Source organism: Haliotis rufescens, unplaced genomic scaffold (genome assembly GCF_023055435.1).
Source record: "Haliotis rufescens isolate VD_foot unplaced genomic scaffold, xgHalRufe1.0.p SCAF_1, whole genome shotgun sequence".
NCBI classification, from domain to species: domain Eukaryota; kingdom Metazoa; phylum Mollusca; class Gastropoda; order Lepetellida; family Haliotidae; genus Haliotis; species Haliotis rufescens.
This window is the reverse complement of record NW_025963779.1, coordinates 14,641,959-14,666,070: the sequence shown is the minus strand read 5'-3', so window position 1 is coordinate 14,666,070 and position 24,112 is coordinate 14,641,959. Positions and strand designations below refer to the sequence as shown.

The 24,112-nt window shown below is 38.3% G+C and overlaps 1 protein-coding gene across 2 annotated transcripts in view; it reads right to left on the bottom strand.

Annotated features, from left to right (window-relative positions):
• LOC124146831 (cubilin-like) overlaps positions 1 to 23,544 on the bottom strand; it is an 82,868-nt gene extending 59,324 nt beyond the window's left edge. Inside the window, exons 1-8 of one of the 2 annotated variants that reach the window (XM_048389315.1) lie at positions 23,263 to 23,544; positions 19,906 to 19,984; positions 18,765 to 18,889; positions 17,354 to 17,503; positions 16,353 to 16,437; positions 15,636 to 15,763; positions 14,948 to 15,091; positions 14,303 to 14,384 (exon numbers count right to left, since the gene is read on the bottom strand). In XM_048389315.1, coding sequence (XP_048245272.1) covers positions 14,303 to 14,384; positions 14,948 to 15,091; positions 15,636 to 15,763; positions 16,353 to 16,437; positions 17,354 to 17,503; positions 18,765 to 18,889; positions 19,906 to 19,984; positions 23,263 to 23,332 — 863 coding nt within the window. In that variant the 5' untranslated portion in view covers positions 23,333 to 23,544. The remainder of the gene's footprint in view (positions 1 to 14,302; positions 14,385 to 14,947; positions 15,092 to 15,635; positions 15,764 to 16,352; positions 16,438 to 17,353; positions 17,504 to 18,764; positions 18,890 to 19,905; positions 19,985 to 23,262) is intronic. The other variant, XM_048389344.1, reaches the window with a different exon arrangement.
• Positions 23,545 to 24,112: the final 568 nt, after the last annotated feature.

Sequence of the window (24,112 nt, the reverse complement as noted above, 5' to 3'; positions counted from 1 at the left end):
AATGTATTATTACAGAGTGAGTTGATAAAACAATTACTGTATCACTTAGCGTCAGTTTAATATGACATCACATCCCAAAGAGAAAACGTTTTTATGATGAACCTACGAGGTATGGCCTCTTGACAGACCAAGCAAGGATCTTCGACATCTTCCCAAGGCAAAGGAGTTATCTGACTACATAAAACCAGTTGCCAGCCTTGGCTGGAATTATGGAGTTATATATTGGCTTGACTAACGAGGCTAGCCATAATCCAATCATAATTTCGGAACGAAATCGACATCCGGTTCTTAAACGGCTTTGCAGATTTTGGTCGAATGCACGATTTGCAAAGCATGTGTATCGCCAACTCGGCGTCAACATATAATTTCAAAATATGTTCATGTTTTTAATCAAGGTGCTCACCCGTTTTATTACAATATAGATATTGATTATCGATCAAATCGTTTTGACTTGGCGGCGCCATTTTCTTTGAAGCAAAATGCAAGTGATATGAGAAGTGGAATCTGATTGGTCAATAAGAGGGATATTACTTCGGCAAGGGTGGAAACTGGACTTTCAGTTAACTCCCTTGCCTTGAGAAGATGATCTTGGATTCATTACGGGATGGTTCTGGCACGACTCCAAGTGGGCCACACTTACGCGTTTATTCAGCCGGGGTTAACCTCCGATATTGCTGCGTAAACACACATACACTGAATAATCTTTAATCTTTTATCAATGATAAACAATTATTTTGTGTAGTTACCTGCTGTTTGAGTGTACTGAAGACTGAATGCATTGGCATAACCATATGCTTCTAGTACCACTGTCATTTTGTTTTGGGTGCTCTGGTGTTGCATCAACGCCTGTTTTTCACATTCTGCGACGTAGTTGGTGCCGTTGCCGTCACCTGGAACAAGCGGCTCAATTAACACAATACGTGTGTAAAAGCAATATGAACAAATCCTAACAAAGTTGTTCTCGAAAAAAATCTACTTTGCTCACAGGTTGTAAAAACTAAATGGTAAAATGGTCATGCTAGGCGACTCCTCCTCTCAGAGAAAAAATGCCGAATGAAGCACTGATTGCACAGCGGTGGATCCAGAGGGGATCGGGTGTGGGGGGACGGGGTGGGTGGTCTGAGGGTGTTTTACATCTGATGATATTTTGTATGCGCATTGCTTACCATTATAACATGTTGATTTGTTTCATAAAGTAGAATATAAATGGTATACAGAAAGTGTTTGGGATTTTGTGGGTACGCTCTTGGATGGGCATCTCACCCAAACTCACTATATTTGTTCATTAAGTTGACATGGCAGGACGTGCAAGAGCCGGCGGGGTAGCCGGCGTTTGAAGCATTTGCTCGACACGCCGATGGGACAGATTTTGGTTTGCCACATGGATACAATGTGTGAAACCAGTTTCAGATGTCCACCGCCGTTATATTCCTGGAATATTTTCAAAAGCGGTGTAAAACCATGCTCACTCACCGAAGTATGTCGTGCTCGCATCTATCTAGTACATATCACATAAATATATGTCTACTCACCGTCGTATATTCTCAAATAAGTAAGACCACAACTATAAGGATAAGGACGTTCAAGCAGTTGAAAGTCAGTTGTGATGAGCCGTACCATCTTGGTACTATCTGTTGCTGTAATGGTCCATGTACAACCTAAGAACCTGGTGAAAAAGTCATTCAACATTAGACATGAAAAATTACATACGTCCTTGTAACATGCAGTTGTAAAATAATAATAGTGGCGCGACACAGTACATGTAGCTCATCGGAATAGGTAGTTATTTAACAGTTCAAAAGTCAAGTTGCTGTCAGCCTTCGGACCGTGAAAGAAAGAGGACCAACTGACAGAAAGTACATTTTACAAGATATGTAACAATGGATAGATCGGCGGCGCGACTGAGATTCTATAGGACTTTAAAATAAGCCGAAATTGTCTGCCGCAAATAATACATTGTTGCAAAATGATTATGACTTGACTCGCCGTTTATACGGCGTGGCATGGTCCGAATCAATCTCCCCAAAAACAATTTGATGGAGTCTTGTTCTCTTGCAGCGCTGCTATCCTTCGACGTCGGCCTTAGATTTTGGCGTACATGTCCCAGGCATGATCTCTGGGGTAAATGTCAGGACTCATGTTTGGCCATTGCATTCTGGTGATGTTTTGCTGCTGGAGGTAGTTAGTTAAAATACGTGTACGGTGGGCACGTGCGTTATCGTCTTGAGAGACGAAAGGTCGCCCAGCATGGCGCGTAAACGGAACAACTATTGGCGTCAGTATCGGCAATACTCTCCAATGCGTTCTGGCAGTCAGAGTGATCCCGCCTATATTATTACAGACCCACCCCCTTACTTTCATGTTTCCTTATGTTGACGTTCGACTGACGTTCGTAAGGACGCATCCAAACACGCCCTCGCCTTTCCATAACGTCCAGAGTGAATCTTGACTCATCCGAATACATTACACGAGACCACCGGCGATTCCGATGATTTCCACGCTCTAAACACCATTGGCGTCTGGCTATTATTTGTCAATTTGTTATCGGTGTTACAACACGTTGTGGCCGAACCTGCAGATTAGCAGCATGTATCGTATGGACAGTAACTTGATCTCCGGTGGCCTTGCGCCACTGAACTGAGTTTTGATTGTCTGTTTGGGCTCGATTTCGTATCGCCTGATTTCTGATAAATCGATCATGGACCTGTGTTGTTGGCCTAGGAATCCATATGCGGGACCGATTAGGAACATTTTGTGTCCGCAGGAACCTATTCACAGACGGAGACACATTGAACGTATTGGCTACCTCTTGCTGAGTTATGCCAGTTTGAAGAATGTTAATATTCCTTTGGAGTTCCTCACGTTGTAGTCGGCGAACTAACGAAAACTAGCAATACTAATGGCTCAGAGCGATTTGACCACCTTCCACTGAAGTGTCAAAATCAAGAATGACCAGAGGGAATTGCATAATCCATGTGCAATGTTTTGGGTATGTTGGACCGTAAGTGCTGGTTCCAAAACTGTTTTATCACTAGCAGTCAATGGAGAGTATGTTACAGTGTTGTACCAAAGTATCATCACCATACTTGATTTGTTTACATTGCAGTAAATGTGCGGGGAGCGTAAGCAAGCTTGGCATTCTGGTGAGTTGAAACTATAACTTTAGATACCAAAAGGCAATAGGAACAAGTGAAGTTTAAATAATTAAAAAAGAGGCATACCCTCTATAACTGTTTGGATAACTTGGTGATGTAATGTTCTGAACTTCATCAGTCGCAATCAGTGACCCGCCACAGGGAGACACAAATTCATCTGAATTACAAAACAAATAGTTATTAAAGTATGCATAACTTTAACATAAAACTTATAACTCTTCTGCTGCAGTTATATGTGTATAGCATAAATACAGAATCTGCAGATATATGAACAATTATATATTAAATATATCGTTTAAACGGAGACTGGAGTGGTCCAATTTTCTATCCCATCCTATATGATTAAACATTTGGTCACTGTAAATTCAAAATGTATCATATACATTCACTGATCACCTGAGCAATACCCACATTACACATAGGCAATTGCAATGACCCTGTTTGAGGCAAGTCACTAATTTGTGTCTAGACATTATCTTCGTTCGAAATGCTCCCAACTGATAAAAGAAACTTATTTGAATACATTATTATAAAACATGTATTCTAATACATATGTCCACTTTCGGGCTAAAATGATGTTGTGATTCGATTTCGTTCAGTCTTCATTTCCTCGGTCACTGATATTTCAAATATGATAAAAAAGCTGTAGTACAACAGTACTTTAAAACAGTAAATTTTAGTATGTTATATTAATAGACCCGGTAACAATATGTTATCAGGTGTAGTTTTAACTTTTCAAACGTTTGTGAGAAACGTAGACGCAATAATTACAATGTGATAGGAAGGTTTTGTCTGGGCCATTGCCTTTGTAAATCAGAGGAGCATTCATTCATTTATGTGACTTCTTATTCCTGGTCTGAGTGTGTAAGTGAACAAGTGAGTGAATGCTGTTTTACACCGCAATCAGCCACATGTTAAAGCTACATGTATAAGTCGACAAGACTACCTGTAAGTGATTGAGACGCAGCAAAGTGGTGACTTGCTGCATTAGGAAAGCTGTCGGACTACATTACCATAAAATCAGCCAGGTCAAACAATGTCATCTTCCCGAGGCACTGGAGTTAACTTAAAGTCCAGTTTCCACCCTTGCCAAACTAGGCTGGAATTTCTGGGCACGATCGTAGCACCACCAGTGGCTATTACGAGTTATGTCCCTTCTATGTCCCTCCTATTGACTTATCAGATTCCACTTCTCATCGATTTCGTTACGCGATTATGATTGGACTATGGATAGACTCGTTAGTCCAGTTAATATGTAACTCCATAATTTCCAGCCTAGTTCGGCAAGGGTGGAGACTGGCCTTTATATAGTCAGTTATTCCTTGCCTTGAGTGATTAATATAACCACCCTGATAGTCAAAGTTTATTTGTACGGCATGCATGTGGGCCCTTCTTGTATACTACCCCAGGAACACCCAAATGGAATAATTATTCCCATTGACCCACCAAATGGATAGTGTTCCATTCATCGTCAATATTCCAATACGTTCAACAACACTACGTTCTTCCATCGCCTGTGAATACATACTCTGTAGAGGTGGACTCGGTGTTAGAGTCATTGAAGCAATGAAAGGTTTACATTACCCGCAAATATTCCTTCCAAATATCTCATCCGGAAGCTGCTGTTTGTTGTTGCTTGTGTACTGTGGAATTGGACAAACATGAAGAACCTGGGGCTCACGAACGTCGGCAGTTCCTTACCACAGAACCGGAAATTTTGAGTGTTGATGGACTTGAGTGGTATGGATGTGTTGTACCACCCTATAAAACACAGACAATCATGCAAGATATCATCTGTATAGAGTGAGTGATATATTGTGTTTTCAGTAACATTCACGTTGCAATGTGCATCATGCAGACTGTACGTAATCGAGTCAGGCAATTAAATGCTTGAGAGCGTGAGTCAGCGTCAGCGGAGTAAAATCTCCGAGATCTGATGGCGTGTCCGTGCAATTCTACTCCGCGATAAGCTCCTACTCGGTATCCCATCATACAGGCTCAAGTCTTATTACTACTCCTTCGTACCAATACGCTGTTCACTATGGATCTCTCTTCCTCAAATCCGCTCCTACTCTGTCATGTTCAAGTTAAGACTAAAGACACATATCCTTGAACGTTACAAGTTAATATCCATTCACGTATTTCACGCATTCACGTTTATTTTCAGATTAAAATAAATAAATACAGCAAAGAGGGTTTGGGTGATCCTGGCACATCATGGCTGTATGTTCATTATCAGCTCCTCGCCCATGCCCCCTCTACACGAAGCCCAGAGAGCGAAGGGGACTTCTCCAAGGAAGTGCTTGCTCGGTCGAACCCACCGAGAACTTTTCGGAGAATGTGAAACTCCCCAACATTGCAGCCTTCTGTATTACCCAGATTAACAAAAGGGCTGTATTCCTGGCAGCAAACCCGGGTACTCTCCCAATGCAGTCAACAGATTCAATGATATATTTTTTTTATTTCATTGGATTTATCAAAAAGGACCAGATCGGGTTTGTTGGCCTGGACACGTCTGACGCTGTATACGGGCCTATTCCAAAGAATTTTGTATTTATCAATTTCCATGACGCCCTCTACATAATCCGGGTCGTACTGTGGGTGGACCTGTGTGTCAAAACCACATGCATGGCGAAGACGGTAATAAAATGATCGAGCTACACCATCAAGTCGCTTAAGTTACTGTGTTTGTGCCAAAGCTGGACATCCACTGACAATGTGTTGGACAGTCTCATTAAATTCATTGCAGAATCTTCATTTCACATTTACATTTTGATGCAAAATCACACATTGACGGTTTCGAGTGGAAAGTGACTGGTCCTGAGCAGCAAACAGAAAGACTTCGGTTTCTCTTTTCAGGCCAGCCGACTTCATCCAAGCGAAGGACTCTGTAGGGTTCCTGATCATCTCAACACACTGCACATAAAATCGATGCAGTGGTCGTTCAGATAGCCTCTCCTGGAGTCTGGGACGATTTGATATGACACTTCGCTGGTCGACACACATTTCTGTACCGTCCAGCAGTACAGAACTATCACGAAAATCAACACTGACATTGAGATTATGTCCCACATCCTTGGCTCGTTTAAGAAAACTGTGGAATGCCTTGTTTTCATCATGAGTCTTGATATGCTTCACAAGAGGATCATCAGACTAATAAATGTATTAAGTATTATCATTATTATTATTTTATTCTTATTATTCTTATTAACAATTTGTTACCTTAAAGAAAAACGTTGTTTTTTAGAATAATAACATCATATTGTGATTCCGGTAGATACATTCAAATTCGTACATGTTGCACTACATTGTATTGTATATCATCAAGAGAGGCAATAACAAAGTTGAGTTTTCAGTGGAACAATTAACCGCTTACAACATTAATTAGTCATGTGACGTCATAACCTATAGCCCAGTCATGGGTTTTACCGGGGACACGGGTGGCCCAGTCGTCTAAGGCGCCGCGAGTCGCTGTGCAGAGTTGCGTCCCTTGGGCACGCCAGAAACCTATGATTGTGGGTTCGAGTCCAGGTTCACCCCAATTACGTTTCCAGGTTTATGAGCACCATACCCGTGCTCGTGGGTTTCACCGAAGTGGTAAACGTCTGAGACCTGCATCACTTCGGGCTGTCTTCCCACATTAAGCTGACACGCGATATAACTGGAATACTGTTAAAAGCGGCGTTAAACTTAACTCACTCACTCACTCGCTCACTCATGGGTTTTACGTCAGTGGTAAACGTCTGTGGCCTTCACTTCGGCCTTTCCACCTGCATCTAACTGACACGCCGTGATATACCTTGAATACTTTTCAAAGCCGCAAACCCAACTCATTCACCAACTGATACCCTACGTGTTTATAGTTGTATGTACCTTAAGCTTCACAGATGAAAAATATAGACGCCAGATTGTGGACGTTGTAGTAGATCTCTAAGACAGACAGACAGTGTGAATGTAATGCTATATACGTTAGTCCGCGGTAGAGAGTTCGTTATGTAAGTAAATTTTATATGATAATATACAGGAGATACATCGGGGATTATGTAACTGTTCGTGGTATCCGTTTGTTCGTTCTATCCGTGTTCGTTAAATCCGTGTTCTACTGTAGGATACATCACACAACACAATGTCAAACGAAGATAAATCCGCCAAATACAACAATATGATACATTCCTTGCATAAAACAGTAGCGGGAATCTATAACACGATCATACGTTATATTGCGAGTTAAAGGATCCACCAGAAGTGGTTAAAATGAAGTAAGGAAATCCACTCACCGTCATGTACTGTTATGTAGTCACTCGTACACTCGCCATTTACTCGTTCAGGGAAATTTAACTCCAGCACCTCGAGCTTGTTTCTGGTATCAATGTCTGCACTTATTTTGTACGACGTACAGCTAGAAACACTGAAATTAAAAGATTTTACATCATAAGTTCGGTCTTGTCCTGGATCCATATGGAATAAATAACTCGTAATCATGTATTGTCAAGTATTACTTTTCATTGCTGGTTCTAAGCTTACACTATTGGTCAAGCAAAGTCAAAGTAATATTTAATGTTACTTTATATAAAGCTTTTTCATGATTACCTTGGAATGTGAAATAAAAGTTATTTCCAAAGGATAATATCTTATCCAAAGAATTGGAAAGATTGCCTAAAGTATACTTATGGACATTTTGGAAAGATCACTATTTCACTCAAGGCAGTCAATGGTTCGATCCCCGGTCGCGTCATACCAAAAAATCGTGATAAGATGGTACTTTATGTTACCCGGGGCTCGGCATTCATGGGATAAAAAAGGGGATAAAACACGGGCTGGTCGGTTCAGGGTTAGTATACTATACTTTGTCTGAGTGGGGTGTCTGTGTGGGCAAACACGATGAAACTCGCACCGTCCGTTTGTTTTCCAAACATACATTGGTGTACATACAAGTATAATGACAAATGATTCAGCTTATTTTTGGTACACTTAAACTAATTTGTAGGGTTTATAAACATTTGGTCAAAAGTGTAACTACTATTTTCATCAGAGATTATTCAACTTTACAAATTTACTATAACTGGAACTTAATAGTGCAGTCACAAGACACGTTTTACAAACGAAACTAAATAATTATTATTCGGTACGTAAGGGACCAACAATTTGCTATTCGAAGAGGGAGGTGGGGCGTCAGGGAGGATTTTATTGAAACAAATAATAAAAAACAAAACTGAATAAAAGAATTTTGCTTCAGACTTTGGAAAAAAGGAAATTGCTTGGCACAACAATTACATTGTTCAAGGTGTTTCTTCCACAACAAAACATTCAGGCTCAAAATTATAAATACAAAATACATATGGTTTTGCATTTTTCGCGACAGATATCCTGAACATTGATTTCTATTTATATTTGGTTAACTTATATATCACAGGTATGTATCCTCATCGTCTTTCATCTTTACTCTTGCCGTTTTGTTCTTCTAGCAGTAATTACTCAAAATATCAATAACATTCTCAAATTGGATAATTTCCAACATATACATCTGAATAAAATACATGAACTAATTAATTGAGATGGCATCAGGAAGTCGACAGCTTTCACGGGCTTTACGGTCGTAGTTTCAAAGTGGCGACTTCCACTTCAGACTGTGCCTTGTAAATATCTTGACTTCACAAAGGAAATGTAAAGTGTAATATGTGGCTGAGATAGTATGGCAGTACCTTCCACTATGGGCAGGCTCTTCCGTTTCAAATGTCCAACATGCCATGTCCATATCTAGCATCACAGCCCGCTCAGATACCACTAAGATATATTTTTATTGAGATGGCATAGTTTCTCACATAGTTTTACCCCGAACCCGATCCCGTTAGTCGCCTTTTACGACAAGCATAATCGCCTTTTACGGCAAGCAAGGGTTGCTGAGGACCTATTCTACCCTGGATCTTCACGGGTGGATGAACGGGGTACGGACTAACGGAGTTTCAATGAACATCAGTACCTTTGTAAAGTCTTTTTTTCTAGATTAAAACTACAAACCCTGGGAAAGAATTCGGGTAGTTCGGCGAGGTGATGTAGGAATATGTGTCTGTAGATTTAAAGCTATCGATGCATCCCATACCTGTTTGAAAGACAAGAAAACTAAATTATATTTGTGGACTCGCACAGCCATGAAATGACCGTTATTGAAAGAAAGTAACTGTTACATTAATTTCTATGACATTCATACATTTGCAAAAAGAGAGAACTGTATCTTTTTAACACTAATTTGGAATAGGAATTTGTAATAATTATTCGAATTGCTGTTTATGAACACAATGTTTGATACGTAAACATTTGGCGAACTGTCGAACTCATACGTAAAATTTACTAAGATTGATTTCAAATAAACAAACTTACGAGTTGAGTCTTGTTTATATCTGACGTTGAATCCTCTTCCGTTATTGGAGTCGTCAGTGTTGAAGACAAGAGTCATCACATTCCCTGTGCTTTGTAACCTGTAACCGTTCATTTGCCCACACCAAGTTCCGAGAAGAGGACTTGTAGAATTGCCCCCTGTTAACAATTAAGAAGTACCTACCTATAACTTACATTTTTGTTTTGTACGTAAGTCATATTGCGATGACTGGAGTTGTTCATTCCATACTTCTGCATGAAGGGATTTGCCTTGTACACAGACCATTGATAATATAAAAAGCCATTAAGGCAAAGCCATTGTTAATGAAAATAATGTTAAAGTATTACAGTTACTCTTGCCTTGGAGTATATAGAATGCAAAGTCATGCAAATGGTTACCGTCATATATTTTGAGGCTATCCGGCTGACACTGATCACTAACTTCTACATCAATGTCAACAAGCCTGAGATTGACGAAGCTTTCATTATAGGCCGTAATTGTCCATGTGCATGTTTGTGACCTGTAACACGAAGATCATATTGAGACAAGTAACTTCTACTGGACAATTGTTTGTTCATTTTGTTCACATACAAGTCTCGACATAGAAAAAACCCGTCGACGGTTAAACATTCCAATGCAAATTAGTGTAGCAGTGTTGCGTCCCTTGATCGTGTCGGGATACTATGATAGGAGGTTCAAAGCCAAGATTCCCGCTTGCAGATCCAAACTCCTGCTCATTGGTTTTCCATAGAGGTAAACAATTGCGTGTTATTTTGAGCTTTCCTTCAACATAAAACGATTCCAGTGCTAAGACGGCGTTAAATCTAGCTTTCTCACACAAACAAACACCTGTGAATTAATATTAATTAATAATCTCCCAAAGCGTTCATTTATCAGCATTTGCTGATCAATTCAACACAGGAATACCTGACTGACCTCTTGTAACATACCTCAAATATGCTCTTGGGTAGCCTGGCGAAAGCAGTTCCTCAGGATTTGAAGCTGTTAATGTCCTTCCACACGTTGCCGGTGCGGCTGCAAACATCATAGTACGGTATGATTAAATTTGGTCAATCGCAAGATGTAACACGAAGTACAACGTCACTGAGCACACGGGTTGCGTCACGTGCAAAGGGAATAAACTTAGTGAAATCAGTAGTGTAATCTATATGGCTAAACACACGGGCACGGCTCTGGTGGTGATAAACCTAGTAACATAAGCAGGGAGAACATTGTACTCGAATCCATGGCAATCGGTTTCTCGTACCCCAAAGGTACGCAACATGTACAGTCCATCCGTGTCCCCACATAATCTATAACTACACCGGACCAGAATGGGATGCTGATAATTTGGGTGAAGACGTTAATTTGTTGGGTTTCTTAGATTTAGAGATACACAGCAAATAACTTTAAAACAGTAAGGAATGAAAAAAAACTAAACGAAAAGGTGTTAATGTGTCTGACAATCTGTATTGTTGTACGATTACTATAGTCACGCTACGCATCTGGGCCCCTAATACTGCTGCGTTCTGTTGGTTTACATTTACACTAAAAATAGCTCTGACATTTAAACCAAATTCTTATTATATCTATTTCTGTACAAGTTTGATAACGAGAAACCAGCCGTGCATTTGACAAATTGGTACATCAGGAAGAGAATAAATTGATGTCAAATTCTTTATTATGAGCAACACAACGTTTCGGAGTATATGCTTACTCCTTCATCATTTTCCAAATGTACACGCAACGATGAATTGAATTTTAATTACCTTATAAATTGTTTTAGTAAATACATTTGAAATTCATAAAGTAAAGCATCCTACAAATTTATCTGATTGAGGCTTCTTAATCCACATATGGGCTGTCCATTGTGTCTTTGGAAAATTATTGAGAAGTGTTGTGTTTACATAAGAATCCCTCAACAGATGAAATACAGTGGATATATGCAGTGTCCGCGATGACACGTGTTACGTATTCTTTCCTTATTTCTTTTACAAACAAAACTTATTATAATGTGACAGATTCAATGAAGCATGACGCACCTCGTTTCTGCTTGTATTTCAGACGAAATCCTGTTGCCTGATTGGTGCCATCAGTCGTGAAGACAACAGTCATGTTTGGTCCTGCACTATTATATGTAGGTTTGTTCGTTCCACAGAATGTCCCCAGTTCTGTCATATCAGCTGAAGATGGTAATAAAATATAAACCTGTTTAACACATTTCACACATTTGACAGTTGCACCTTTTTCATTCACGAAATCCGGTCTATGGTGTATACACGTATATGTGTGTCACAATTTTCGACATGACCAAAATGTTTCAACCTATAATGCCCCCACTGTCCATCAGCTCAGGAATGGGAAGACAATGTTACATGTACACGTGCAAACCTTCGACCATATTTCAACACATTTCACATTTCCTCTTTTTAGCATTCATAAAATCCGATATATGATAAATATGTGTATGTGTGTAAAGAATGAAACTGCGAGATCCCTCTTTACTCTCGTCCTTATACTTCCTGCATTTGTTTTTTAACAGTTAACCAAAGATTCCGAAATCCCGAAAACGCGGCAAGTGCCCAGCCAATCACTGAGTGACATCGTTGAATAGATACTGTTCTTATGATCATATCACCACCTACGGAACTGACATTTTCTTGAATATTGTTTTAAATTTAAATTTATCAAATGTAATTATCCATTAACATCATTAACATAGAAACGTACAGTCCATCACAGACACTTTGTCACTGCTGCAAGATGGGGAAGTGTCGGCAATGTCGGAGATGACAGCAACCAGTTCGACCGTAGCATCGTTATCCGTCGCCACGATGGTCCAACGGCAGTTCATGTTGCTGGAAGAGCAAAGCTATATTTACACAATATCTCTATGGCATCGATCTTTTTATTAATAAATAACAAATATCTCGAGACAATCAAAGAGAAGACTTCGTTTCGGACATTGTGGTCTTGGTGCACACCCCGACACTTCTGCAAATCGTACAGTTTGTAATCAGCTTCACAATGTGGCTCAGTGTCTAGTGCATTGCCCAAACTATGAAAATCGAGGTAATGGTCAGGTAATGGTGGAATCTCATACATTGGCTGGACAATTATGTTCTAGGAATCGCGTTCGCCATAAAGTTCAAAATGTAATTCTTGCTTGTATTGAAACGTGTCATATATTGTAACAAATGTTATATTTGGAATAACACTTTCTGAGTAAAGTAGAGATTCTCTTTCTTTCTTAGGTTGAGTCCCGTCCAGGATTCGAACACACACTTGCCAGAGTGAGGCACCTACTCGCCAGCACACAAAGTCAGTGATCTAACCCACTCAGCCACCGAGGCTTCCACAAAAATGAAAATCCAACAACTGGTAGTCTAGATCACGTACTTTGTGTACCCCTCAGACAAGTGGAAATTGGCACGGCTCCCATGGCCGAAAGCTATGAATACACAATGTCATTTGGAAAGTGGTCAAATCTAACAAATGTTCGAGATTCGGTACTTTACTAAGAAAGTCTTATCCCAAATATAACATTTGTTACATCTGACCACTTTATATTGACATTGTGTATTCATTGTGTCATATATTTACACAATTGAAGATAAGTTACATTGCAAGGAAAAGGCAAATGATACCACCACATTTATCCGCTATACAATCCTTTATCCATTTAGCATATGACCTTTATAAACATTAATATCAATAGAAACATTTGAATCCTACTCATTGAATCAAGGTGTATCGCCACATATCCATGTTATTCTTCATCCATCGCGTAAATAATCCACTGATCTATGTGTATATAATCCGTCCAGAATACATTTTGTCCCTCGGTACCTAAAGTTTGTTGCTTAAATAGGTATCATATAGTCGCAATGTGGGACTTGGTTTAAGTATGCATCTTACCCTTAAGGATTACGTATGATTTCTTTTCCTGTCCCAACAGAGGGGTATTTATTTACCATTGTAAACCCGTTAAGTTTAAGGTACAAAGACAATTATTTAGCTGTAACCAAAGGCAAGAGTAACTGTGACCATGTTCGTATTCATCAACTTGAGATTTTTCTTGAAGCACATCATTTCGTTTATGTGAGATGTATTATGTTCTTTTGTTTTATTTGGGCTGAAGATGGGCTCTTTTCTAAAGATTTTGTGTTGTTTACACAAATTGTTGTGAAACCCAGGGGTATTTGTATTTAAAGTGTAGACAGAAGTTTGAAAGGGAGAGACGATTTTAATTGAATCGGTATTTATCTGTATTGATCTTGGCAAGTGTTTTTCTTTCAATGTACAGGGATAGGTGTGCAATCTGTCAGGCCATACACTCCATAATAGAAGTTATTAATTCATTCACAGTTACTTTGGAGTTCACATGTCCCTATCTTTGATAATAATTTAAGTACTCTTTAATCCATTCATCTATCATTTATCCACCCTACATGTATACCATGCACCATCTAACACTGTTTATCACAAGGACTTTCTTCATTATCATTAAACAGAGAGTCAATTAAAGAGGACCCGGTGGTTCTGGGACTAACTGGGCTGGCCCAGACTTCTTTAATGACATGCCGCCGCGACATAGCTGGAATACTAATGTGACTGCGGCATTAAACAATATTCATATGTTCTTTCACTTATAAACTGAACCACGAAATGTAAATGTAATTATTATTCCCCACGCTTGTATATAGGTGTTACAAAGAAGGTAACATGACAAGAAACGATCATAGCAAATAATGTTACTGTACAAATTTACCTGTAGTACTGAGTCGGGTACCCTGGAGACAGGATAAACGCGTCCATATCTGTGGCCTGGGCGTGTATTGAACATTCGTCCTCTGAAAGACATAAAATAAACGAGATGTCTAATAGATTCCCATCGCTACATACTATGTTAACACCCCCTGCAACATCACTGGCATAAATAGCACTCTTTCCATACATTTCCTCCTTGGGAAATATGGGATTTCTAAACGAAAGTACCCTATTTAAAAGCTCGGAAAGGGGATATTTCCAAGTTTTACTTTTGGAAGTTTGCACAGATCAGTTTTTCCCTGACAGAATGTAAGAAAGGTCAGTTTATACATGTTCTTTCCAATTTTGGAAATGTTGCTTTTTCTTCCAATGTATGTCAAAGACCATCCCACATCACGTTGCCATGCAGGGATAAGTGTACGTACTTGACTGGAAACAGGTAATAGAATATATAGAAAAGGAAAATAAGTAAATAAACAAGAAGAAACATAATGAATAAACACTATTGTTTTATAAGAATTAATGATTTTAAGTTATTACAATGATAAGACCTTTGCACAATGTTCATATATAATAAAAACACTCATAAGTGTCGTTTAAAAACATGATTACTTTGATTTACTTTAATGAATTATAAATGTCTCACTCGGGACGCTCCGATATCCAACTGAAAATCCTTTATTGACCCTCGACCCATCTGAGGTAAATGTGACCTTCATGTTGTTTCCTCCTTGGTAGGTTGAGTTCGGCATACCACAGATTGTGGCAACTGGGTCATCTCCACCTGAAACTGAGTCAACATAGACTTATGCATATGTCGGATAGTGTGCTTTGTGTCTCAGTTGTTACACAGCTAATATATTTATATCTGCAATTGCCGGCACATTGCAGTCAAACATGTGTATCAGGGTTGCGTTGATTGTATACTATAAGTGTTCCAGATTACATAAGTGATATATTCTGATATAGTCAATGACCGACTTTAATGAGTTATCCTTTGTTGACACTTGGAACTTTGACAATATTTCAGTATTCAATGGCGTGGGAATTGTACGATGGGGAATGCTAAACGCAGAATCCATTGTACGTCAAGTGGTGATGATACAGGTTTTGTAAATAGGTATCCTGTCTCATCGGCGGCACCCGTGACAAAGGCAAGTAAAACCTCGATGGTGCCGACAAACCAAGGATCACAATCAGGGCGAATCAATCGGTAACCAGCGGAACCTGACACAATTAGACACACGTATCTCTACACTGAATTAGGGGGGTTAGACTACATGTAGTTCTGTACCAGGAAAAAGTTCAGTTCCGGAAATGTTTGAATGCATTACTTATATTTGCCACGCTGATGTTGTCGTAACGACAAGTTTGAGATGATTGAACATCAACGTCTGTAAACCTCAATTGCAGACTATCTGACGCATCGGCCGCTTGAATTGAATATTCACAGGATACATCGCTGTAAAATAAATCACATGATATTCTGAAATATAAATTAACCAAATTGCAAAGCCATGACAAAGCTCGAATCTAAACGAATGTATAATAATTCAACGTTAGGTTAGGTGAGTTTAAATGTTCAAACAATTAACTCAATGTATGTTGTGCGACGTAACACTTCATTAAATCACTCATTCAGTGTACCTAACTATTCAATTGTGTTCACGTTTTACACATTTCCATTACCAACACATTTTCATTCTATGTATGTTGAATGATTGTACATTGTGTGCCCTTGGTATCAGTTCACAACGTCATCAGAGTTATTTCATTGATAAATTGATTATCTACCATGCGAAAACATCATAGTGGACTGAGTGAATGTTGACTTGACCTGTTGTTGCCTAGCAACGTGTCATAAAGCTAGGTTATATTGATCAGAACAGGGATGTAATTTGAGACATCTAATTATCAAAATAGAAAACAAAATTTACTTTACAGAACATTTACGAGTATATCATTGAAGGCACAAAGTAGATGTATGAATATATACAATTGCAATAAAAGTAAGCATGAATCATGCTTGCTCCTCGGACAGTACAACCTACTTGAAGTATGCAATGGGGTAGCCAGGTGAGTTGAAGGTCTTCACATCCCGTGTAGCAGTGAACGTGAACGTGCAAGGCGTTGCTTCTGAGGAAAATAACAATTCATCTTCAAGCATTTATAGACTTGTACTTTCCTTATATTAACTCTACTGATGCCAATATTATAATTCAAAACAAGGTAAGTCAGATATATTCAACAACTACTGTTACAGGTACTGTGATATTAACAATTTATTCATAATTTGACTGTAATACTTGGACTAAAAAGTAATCAATATTCAAACTGTTGTACACATACAACAAACACCTTGTCAAGACCCGGGTATCTTGGTGCCGTGTTGATGGGTTATCAGGTCAAACAAGGTCAAATTTTCCTTCACTTTCAAACTGCATTTCATCTTTTATGGTTAATGAAATTCCTCATTCATTTTACTTCATGAAGAACAATTCATTTTATTCTGAAATTGTGAATTTCTTTAAATTAAGATTTTTGAAAAATCTTAGAAAGCCTGTTTGGGACTTTCAACCATATTAAACATCAGAACTATTGAAGCTTCAACGAAAAATAGGGTACATTTAGAGTTTGATGTTTAGAATCAATCACAATGGGATAAAATGAAAATATAGACTGTTCGGGACCGAAGTTCTCATTTACATCCAAAAGGGGTTTTGTGATCATGAAAAAATCTTTATATTTCTCTACATGAGCAGAGAAGTACTGGCGTAATGATTATATTGAATCAATACTATATCGTCAAGGAACATTAACTTATCAATGAAATAGGCATTTAATCATACATTGCGTGATTCCCATGTCATGAACAATAACATAAATTGTTCAAGGGTTCAAATGTGGATCGCAACAGTCGACGCAATATATATTCGTCAAGAGTTAACTGTCTGCATACATGGGTGAACGTTTGCCATAAGACCTGACGTGGTATTCTGAACATTTGAGAAGCGTGTGTTTAATGGCTGATAATGACTTTGGAATTACATACTGTCTCCCTGGTAGTATCGGAACTGGAAGCCTCTTGTCTCCAGAATACTGTTGGAACGAAATTCAAGGTACATGTTCCGTCCCGATGAGGTCACAAACACACGACTGTCTCCACATAACGTGTGTAGCTTAGTGCTAGAGTTGGAGTCACCTGTAGTGAAATTATAATTATAATATGTATATATAAATATCAATAATGTTACTTTCAACGCATAACACATGGAAGTATCGGGGAAATACATAAATACAAGCTGCAACCATACTAACATTTTGAAAATAAAAGTGCGAAATTAGTAAACAATGATTATAATAATGTTGAAATATACGACGATGTCCAGTTAAAACATCATTATAATATTGAATGCTTTTATTTTATGTCGTCGTTTGTCTTCTTTTGAACATTTAAAAACAAGACAGTACTTTCGATACGATTTTGTAAACACGCTTCATTCATTATTGTCACAAGGCTATCCACTCCACATAACGTGTGTAGCTTAGTGGCAGAGTTGGAGTCACCTGTAGTGAAATTATATAATACATATTTCAAAATCAATAATGTTACTTTCAACGCATAACACATGGAAGCACAGGGGGAATAAAAAAATATAAGCTACCACAATAATAACATTTTTAAAAATAATATTGAGAACTAAGTACTCAATGATTTATTAATAAAAATGCTGATATATACGACGATGTCCAATTAAAACATAATTATAATATTGATTATTATAAATGCTTTAATTTTATGTCGTCGTTTCGGAATCACACGCGGGGAGTGATTTCTCTATTGCAGAGCATATAAGAACTGTAAACAATGTATATGCGCTACAGTCAGAGCTTGTAGTGTAAAGACATTTGTACATGTAACAAGAATATAGCTTTTATATTACTGACTGCCTCGTTATATAACACTTCGTTAACATGATTTTGACTTTTCCATTCATCACATAAAATGATGAAAACATCATTGTTTAAAGCCGACGTATAATGACGGTAATATTGTTGATCAACAATCGCTAACTCATTCACTGTACTTAGGTAATGGTACAAAGACACAATAGTTAATTTTAGCATAATGCTCAATTTTATCAGTCAATTTGTCAATTTAGCGAAAGGTAATGACGTCAGTTTCTGGCACATACTAATTGTGTTTTTACGTTCATGTTTAGTCACATACGAGACATCTAATATAGAAGACATATGAGTGTAGTAATTTCCAGCTGTCTGACGGTGGTCTGTTAAGTTGCGAGTCTGGACCAGATAACCCAGTAATCGATATCGTGACCCACAAACCACGCCGTCATGGTACGAGGACACCGAGCCTAACCACCCGATCCATTTGGTCGCCTCTTACGAGCAGCATACTACATGTAGGATCCCGGGATCCCCACGGGGTATACTGTTCTTACCGTCATATATGCTGACTGAATCATCAACACAACCAGTTGAGGGTTGTATCATCATGTCCACTGTTTCTAGAATTACATTCTTGGTAGCGTTAGATGCCTGGAGACTCCACGAGCATGTTTGTGAACTGAAATTGTAACTATTAGTTAGTGGAATAGACTTTTCAATGAAGCATATTGTGGCGACTTTTGTGTATGACCCATTTGAATTACCATGTTGTCGATATTTATTGAATATTTGCTTATAGATATTGTGACTAAAATAATTTTGTAATTATGTATATTTTATTTCCTGCATGCTTAGTTATTACTCTACGGTGCAAATGATTGTGCATATGCTGTGTAGTGTAAAGTTCGCATAATTCGCTATTTACAAGTATATGTGTTATGATATGCATTAGAATATGGAATTGCATTTGGCGTTCTTTTGGCCATTGATACGTCAAATTTGGAAATGTCCTCCTCCACCTGTCTACCATAAAAAATGGTGTTTCTGTGGACGTTAAATTGTCTTGCAACAACACATTGACTCGATCCTGCTTCAAGCATACCAATGGCTCGCAGGCGCTCATTTTCGGACAGGTGTGGCATTTCATAATGTTGAATAATTGCGTAATGCTAAACAATGCATATGGAATCCCGTTAACGCTCATGTTTTTATACCCATTCCTTGGTAGTGAAATGCATGGGGCTTGCATAAAAGTAAACTTTTGCATGGAATGCATGCTTTTCGGTAGCAGTTGCGTTTGTGTGACTTGATTCCATACATATACTACAATATTGAAAACCAAACTTTACTTGTTTGAAAAATACACTAAAATATTGGTGTCACAGGAACTTTTGTTGTTGAGTATATTTGTGAATTGATAACGTGGTTCTTGACCATACCACATGAACATACACTTCCTTGATTAATCTCACTGTCCCCAAAAATACGTATCGACGTGAAGATATCCTGTGTATTTTCTTATACAATTAGATTGCAGACAGCAGTATTTGTCTCGTAACATTGTAAAGGCACGAACACAAGGCAGTGTCTTCCTTATAACAAACAACATGGTTCTGTTGGATCTAAAGGGCGATGTCCTTTCTAGGATTCTATAGCTATTCAATGTGCAAATTGATTCATTTAAAAAATACTTACGGTTCATATTTGATAGGATACCCTTCTGAGGTAAGGAGCTTCTTTTCAGTCGTTGCAGTTAGCCCACCGCATGGTGTAGCTGTTATGTAAATACAAAAGAAGATAAAAGTGCTGATGTAAATAACATACCCTTATCATAGGATTACCATCATTTACATTGTAAAACAATCGATAACAGTCAACAAAAAGTTGATAATTAGATATGCGACAATTTTACTTGTGAACATAGCAACCATGTTTTTACGTTTTGATTGACAATGATGCTGCAGTGAGCGCAAATCAGCTTACATTTTTATAAATATCAGGTTATCACAAAAACCTATATTCACAGTCTCTTAACCGTTACAGAATTTATCAATACCCGTGTCAATTACAAAAAGCAACGAGGAAAAGAAATTTCTTTGGCTCCAACTTCAGAGAGAACATTGTATGTTTCGAGAAGTGACCGCATAAAATATTGCCCCATTACATATATTGCTATAAACATAATGATGGTATTTAGAATAGACTTGTTTATTTGTCATCGCGGTTTCATCACCGTATTGTCAGCGTCGCCTCCATGAAGGTGTTTTGATTTCCAGTGACTCATACATATAAATTTCACCACTATTTTTCCTCTTACGCCCAGTGGAATCTGTTTCGGTAGATTATCGAGACTGATTATTCTCTAGTGTTGAGTTGACGTGGCATGTACACTAGTTTACCTATTCAATAATAAATTCTCTCTTGTTTCTGATCACATGGGTAACAGATTGTGAAAACATATTATTGCGACAATAATGAAATCCTCTACCATGTCCACGGTCCCACAATATGAATATAGAACGTCAAAGGAAGAGAATAAACAGTCTCGATTATCGGACCAAACACATTCCATTGGGGGAGGGGGGAGGCAAAATAGTGGTAAATATTGAATGGATCTATGAAACAGTGATGATACCAGTTGTTCCCGAAAAGGGTAAGCATGCCCTTCCCTATCGGTTACACCGGCTACAATTAATTAACGGATCAAGTTATCCAATTTACCTGTTCACATCAAGTGTTAGATATCAATCGAGGAATATATTGTTAAATAAATTCCCACAAACTAACTAAAGGGCATAACAATCCCATTAACAGCTGCTTATTGGTTGTCCGGGCATAGTACATCAAACTATAAATTGTTTGAATATTTTGAAATATATATTTCTCGATTATGTGTTGCAGTTGTGTATCATTTTGTACTTGATTGTGTAATAAATAGAGTTAATTAGTTTACTGTAAAGTTATTTAGTTCATATAATTAATTATCCCTTTCCTGTATGTAATACTTTGAAAAATAGTATCTTAATATTGAAGGAATTTAATATTTAAAAGCAACATCCGCTTTTATGGAGATATTTACATATAAGTATAATCTAAGTTGAATGAATAAGCAGAGTTAAATATCGCTAATTGGCATGTTTATATTAAAAAACCTGCAAGTCATCATTGCACCTTCTTCCATTCAGGAATCCCAAATCATTGCATTAAATATAACAAGATGATTGTTATAAGTTGCATACCGAACCTTTGTCTGCTCACACATAGGGAATAAAAGCGACAAAACTATTTTACAATCATTGCCAAAAGGGGGGACCATTGTACGATTTCGACTCTGTTATAAGCATGACAATATGCTCGTGTGAGGATGAACGTTTCAACTCGTCACAAGCATATGTACAATCAAGTATTTGAGTAAGAAGGCTTTCGGGCGTACATGAAGGGGAACATCGCCTTGACAGAGGTATTAAACAACTAATCTATGTTGTAGGTTTCATCACAGTAGGAAAATGGACGCATGTTGTATTTCTGCGGGAACATTGTACAATATGATGTGTTTGGTTTCATATTGAAATTATTACTTTCAGTGAATGGGACGTGAACATTATAATATGGAACGTTACCATACTTCATATTGACGATAGTTGTGAGAGAATTTACTGAATTTTAAAAATCCAAAATGTTTGGCCACTGCAAGGCACCACAACATATTGTGCTAGGCACGGTACAACTGGAATGAGGGAGGGCCGTATTCCTCCTTGTGGGTGACCTGCTTGGCAATATTGGACGGGAAAACTGCAGGGGGTGAGAGCACAGATAAGAGAGATCATTTTACAAATGTGAAACCTCATTCCACAAAGGAAGAGGCGAAAGCTGAAACTTGGTGAGATTTTCAGAACAAAGGCAGTTATTTCTAGTTTCTTACTGATACTCGATGATACATTTAATGAAACAATCAATGTGAATGTGAATGTGAATGTGAATGTGTGTGTGTTTGTGTGTGTGTGCGTGTGCGTGTGTGTGTGTGTGTGTGTGTGTGTGTGCGTGTGTGTGTGTGTGTGTGTATTTATGTATTTAAGAGCGATCTTTATATATAATTTATGGGCATTTTCTAAAAATAATTTTGCCAACAACTATACAGTTGAAAACATGTGTTGTAAAAAATAAACTGGATGTTTTGAAGCAGTTAAATAAAGACTCCAACAAAAAATCTTCATCCCCTCTCCTCTTCTCCCCGTTTCCCAATAACTGTTTCCCTTAACAAATCTATACACTGATGCATACACTACTTTAAATAACGCTAAAGCGTACACTATATAAACAGCTTAGACATATTATATATACATAAAAAACATACTATATTCTATACATTGTAATTAAAGCTTTAGAGTAGAAGAGGGATAAATTGCATCAACTACGGTACACACTATATACTATAATCCACTATAGCAGCGTCCGAAATACCTGCCTGCCCGACCGTCCGAGACGGGTTGATTTCAGCTCGGGCTGCCAGTTTTTCAAATCCCCCTGCCCGACGGTCGGGTTATATTTCAAGGTGAAAATATTCTAAATATTTCCCGATGATAAGCATTAATCCACATGTAAAGATGAATGATAAAATGTAACCAAAAAGAAACCCCGTTAGCTTTTAGACAACCTAACATTTAGCGATGCGCTTATGCTACAAGCAATCAGTTTTCATATTTTTGATTAAATGATCCTGAGAAACATAGTGGGCAAGTATTTCAGCTAACCAGTCCTGTGGTCTGGCTGAAATTTTTGGGAGTTTCATCCCCTGCTATAGTCGCTCACTAGGCAGATCCCTGCATAAAAAAGATGCCATAGTTGTACGCATCACATCATCCATTGATCAATACTCCTACGCCTGACCTACATATTTATAAATATCCCACAGACTCACTATTCGTTTGTCGAAGACTGTACATCCAGTAAACCCTGTACCTAGCCCGCCATGGGCGGTCAGACGGTTACATGCCGGTACATATTACACAGGTTGTCCTAGAAGGCATATAGTGATCATAATTATGAGATTACCTGTCGTTAATGGAAGGTTGAGGAAACCCAGCACACAGGTGAGCACGAACGGCCAGTAATCTCGGCCCATGGTGACAGGAGTTGGTCCTGCAGTGGTCTGTATCACGTTAGCTGCGCGTGTGCTTTCAGCCAGAACTTCTTGCGAAATTCGCTTTGTAAATACGGGATAGGCGTTTTTTTTAGGCCTTTAGGTCCTTTTTTCATAAACACCTGAGCTGATAACGTTCAATGTCTGCCTTGCACCAGTCCTTTATTGTACCCTGGCGCGATCCTGCTCGTACAATCAGGTGTAGAGCGAGGCGGGGCCTAATTTTCATTATCATAAAATATTTATTGAGGATTTAATGAATGCAGTGTGTAAACATACGGATAGATATTGGTGTGGCTATCTAGTAACAGCCTACGTCTTTAACACAGCACTTGGAACCACTAAGACTGGGAACTGTCTTCAGCAAACCAGGGAGTCTATATATAGACTCTCTCAGTGAACATATTGAGTCCGCCATCTTGGAATAGATACATGTATGTGGGTGGCGTTCTTATACATTTGCATGGGAGCTGGGTTTTGACTGAAGACCTTGTCTTTCTTACAGACCCCAGGTCATATATACAGTATTAAAACAGGCACCCGGGTTTCATATTCACACCCTACCCAGCTTTCACAGCCTATACACATCCAATTATTATTATTATTATTATTATTATTATGTAAAGATTAAAAACAAAATGCAGCAAAGAGGGTTTGGGTGATAGATGTTTTTTCGCCGGACTACCTTGCTATAGGAAGTCTTAACCAGACAATCTAGTCACACGATAAAGCATTTACTGACAATATGTTCACTTTAAATTA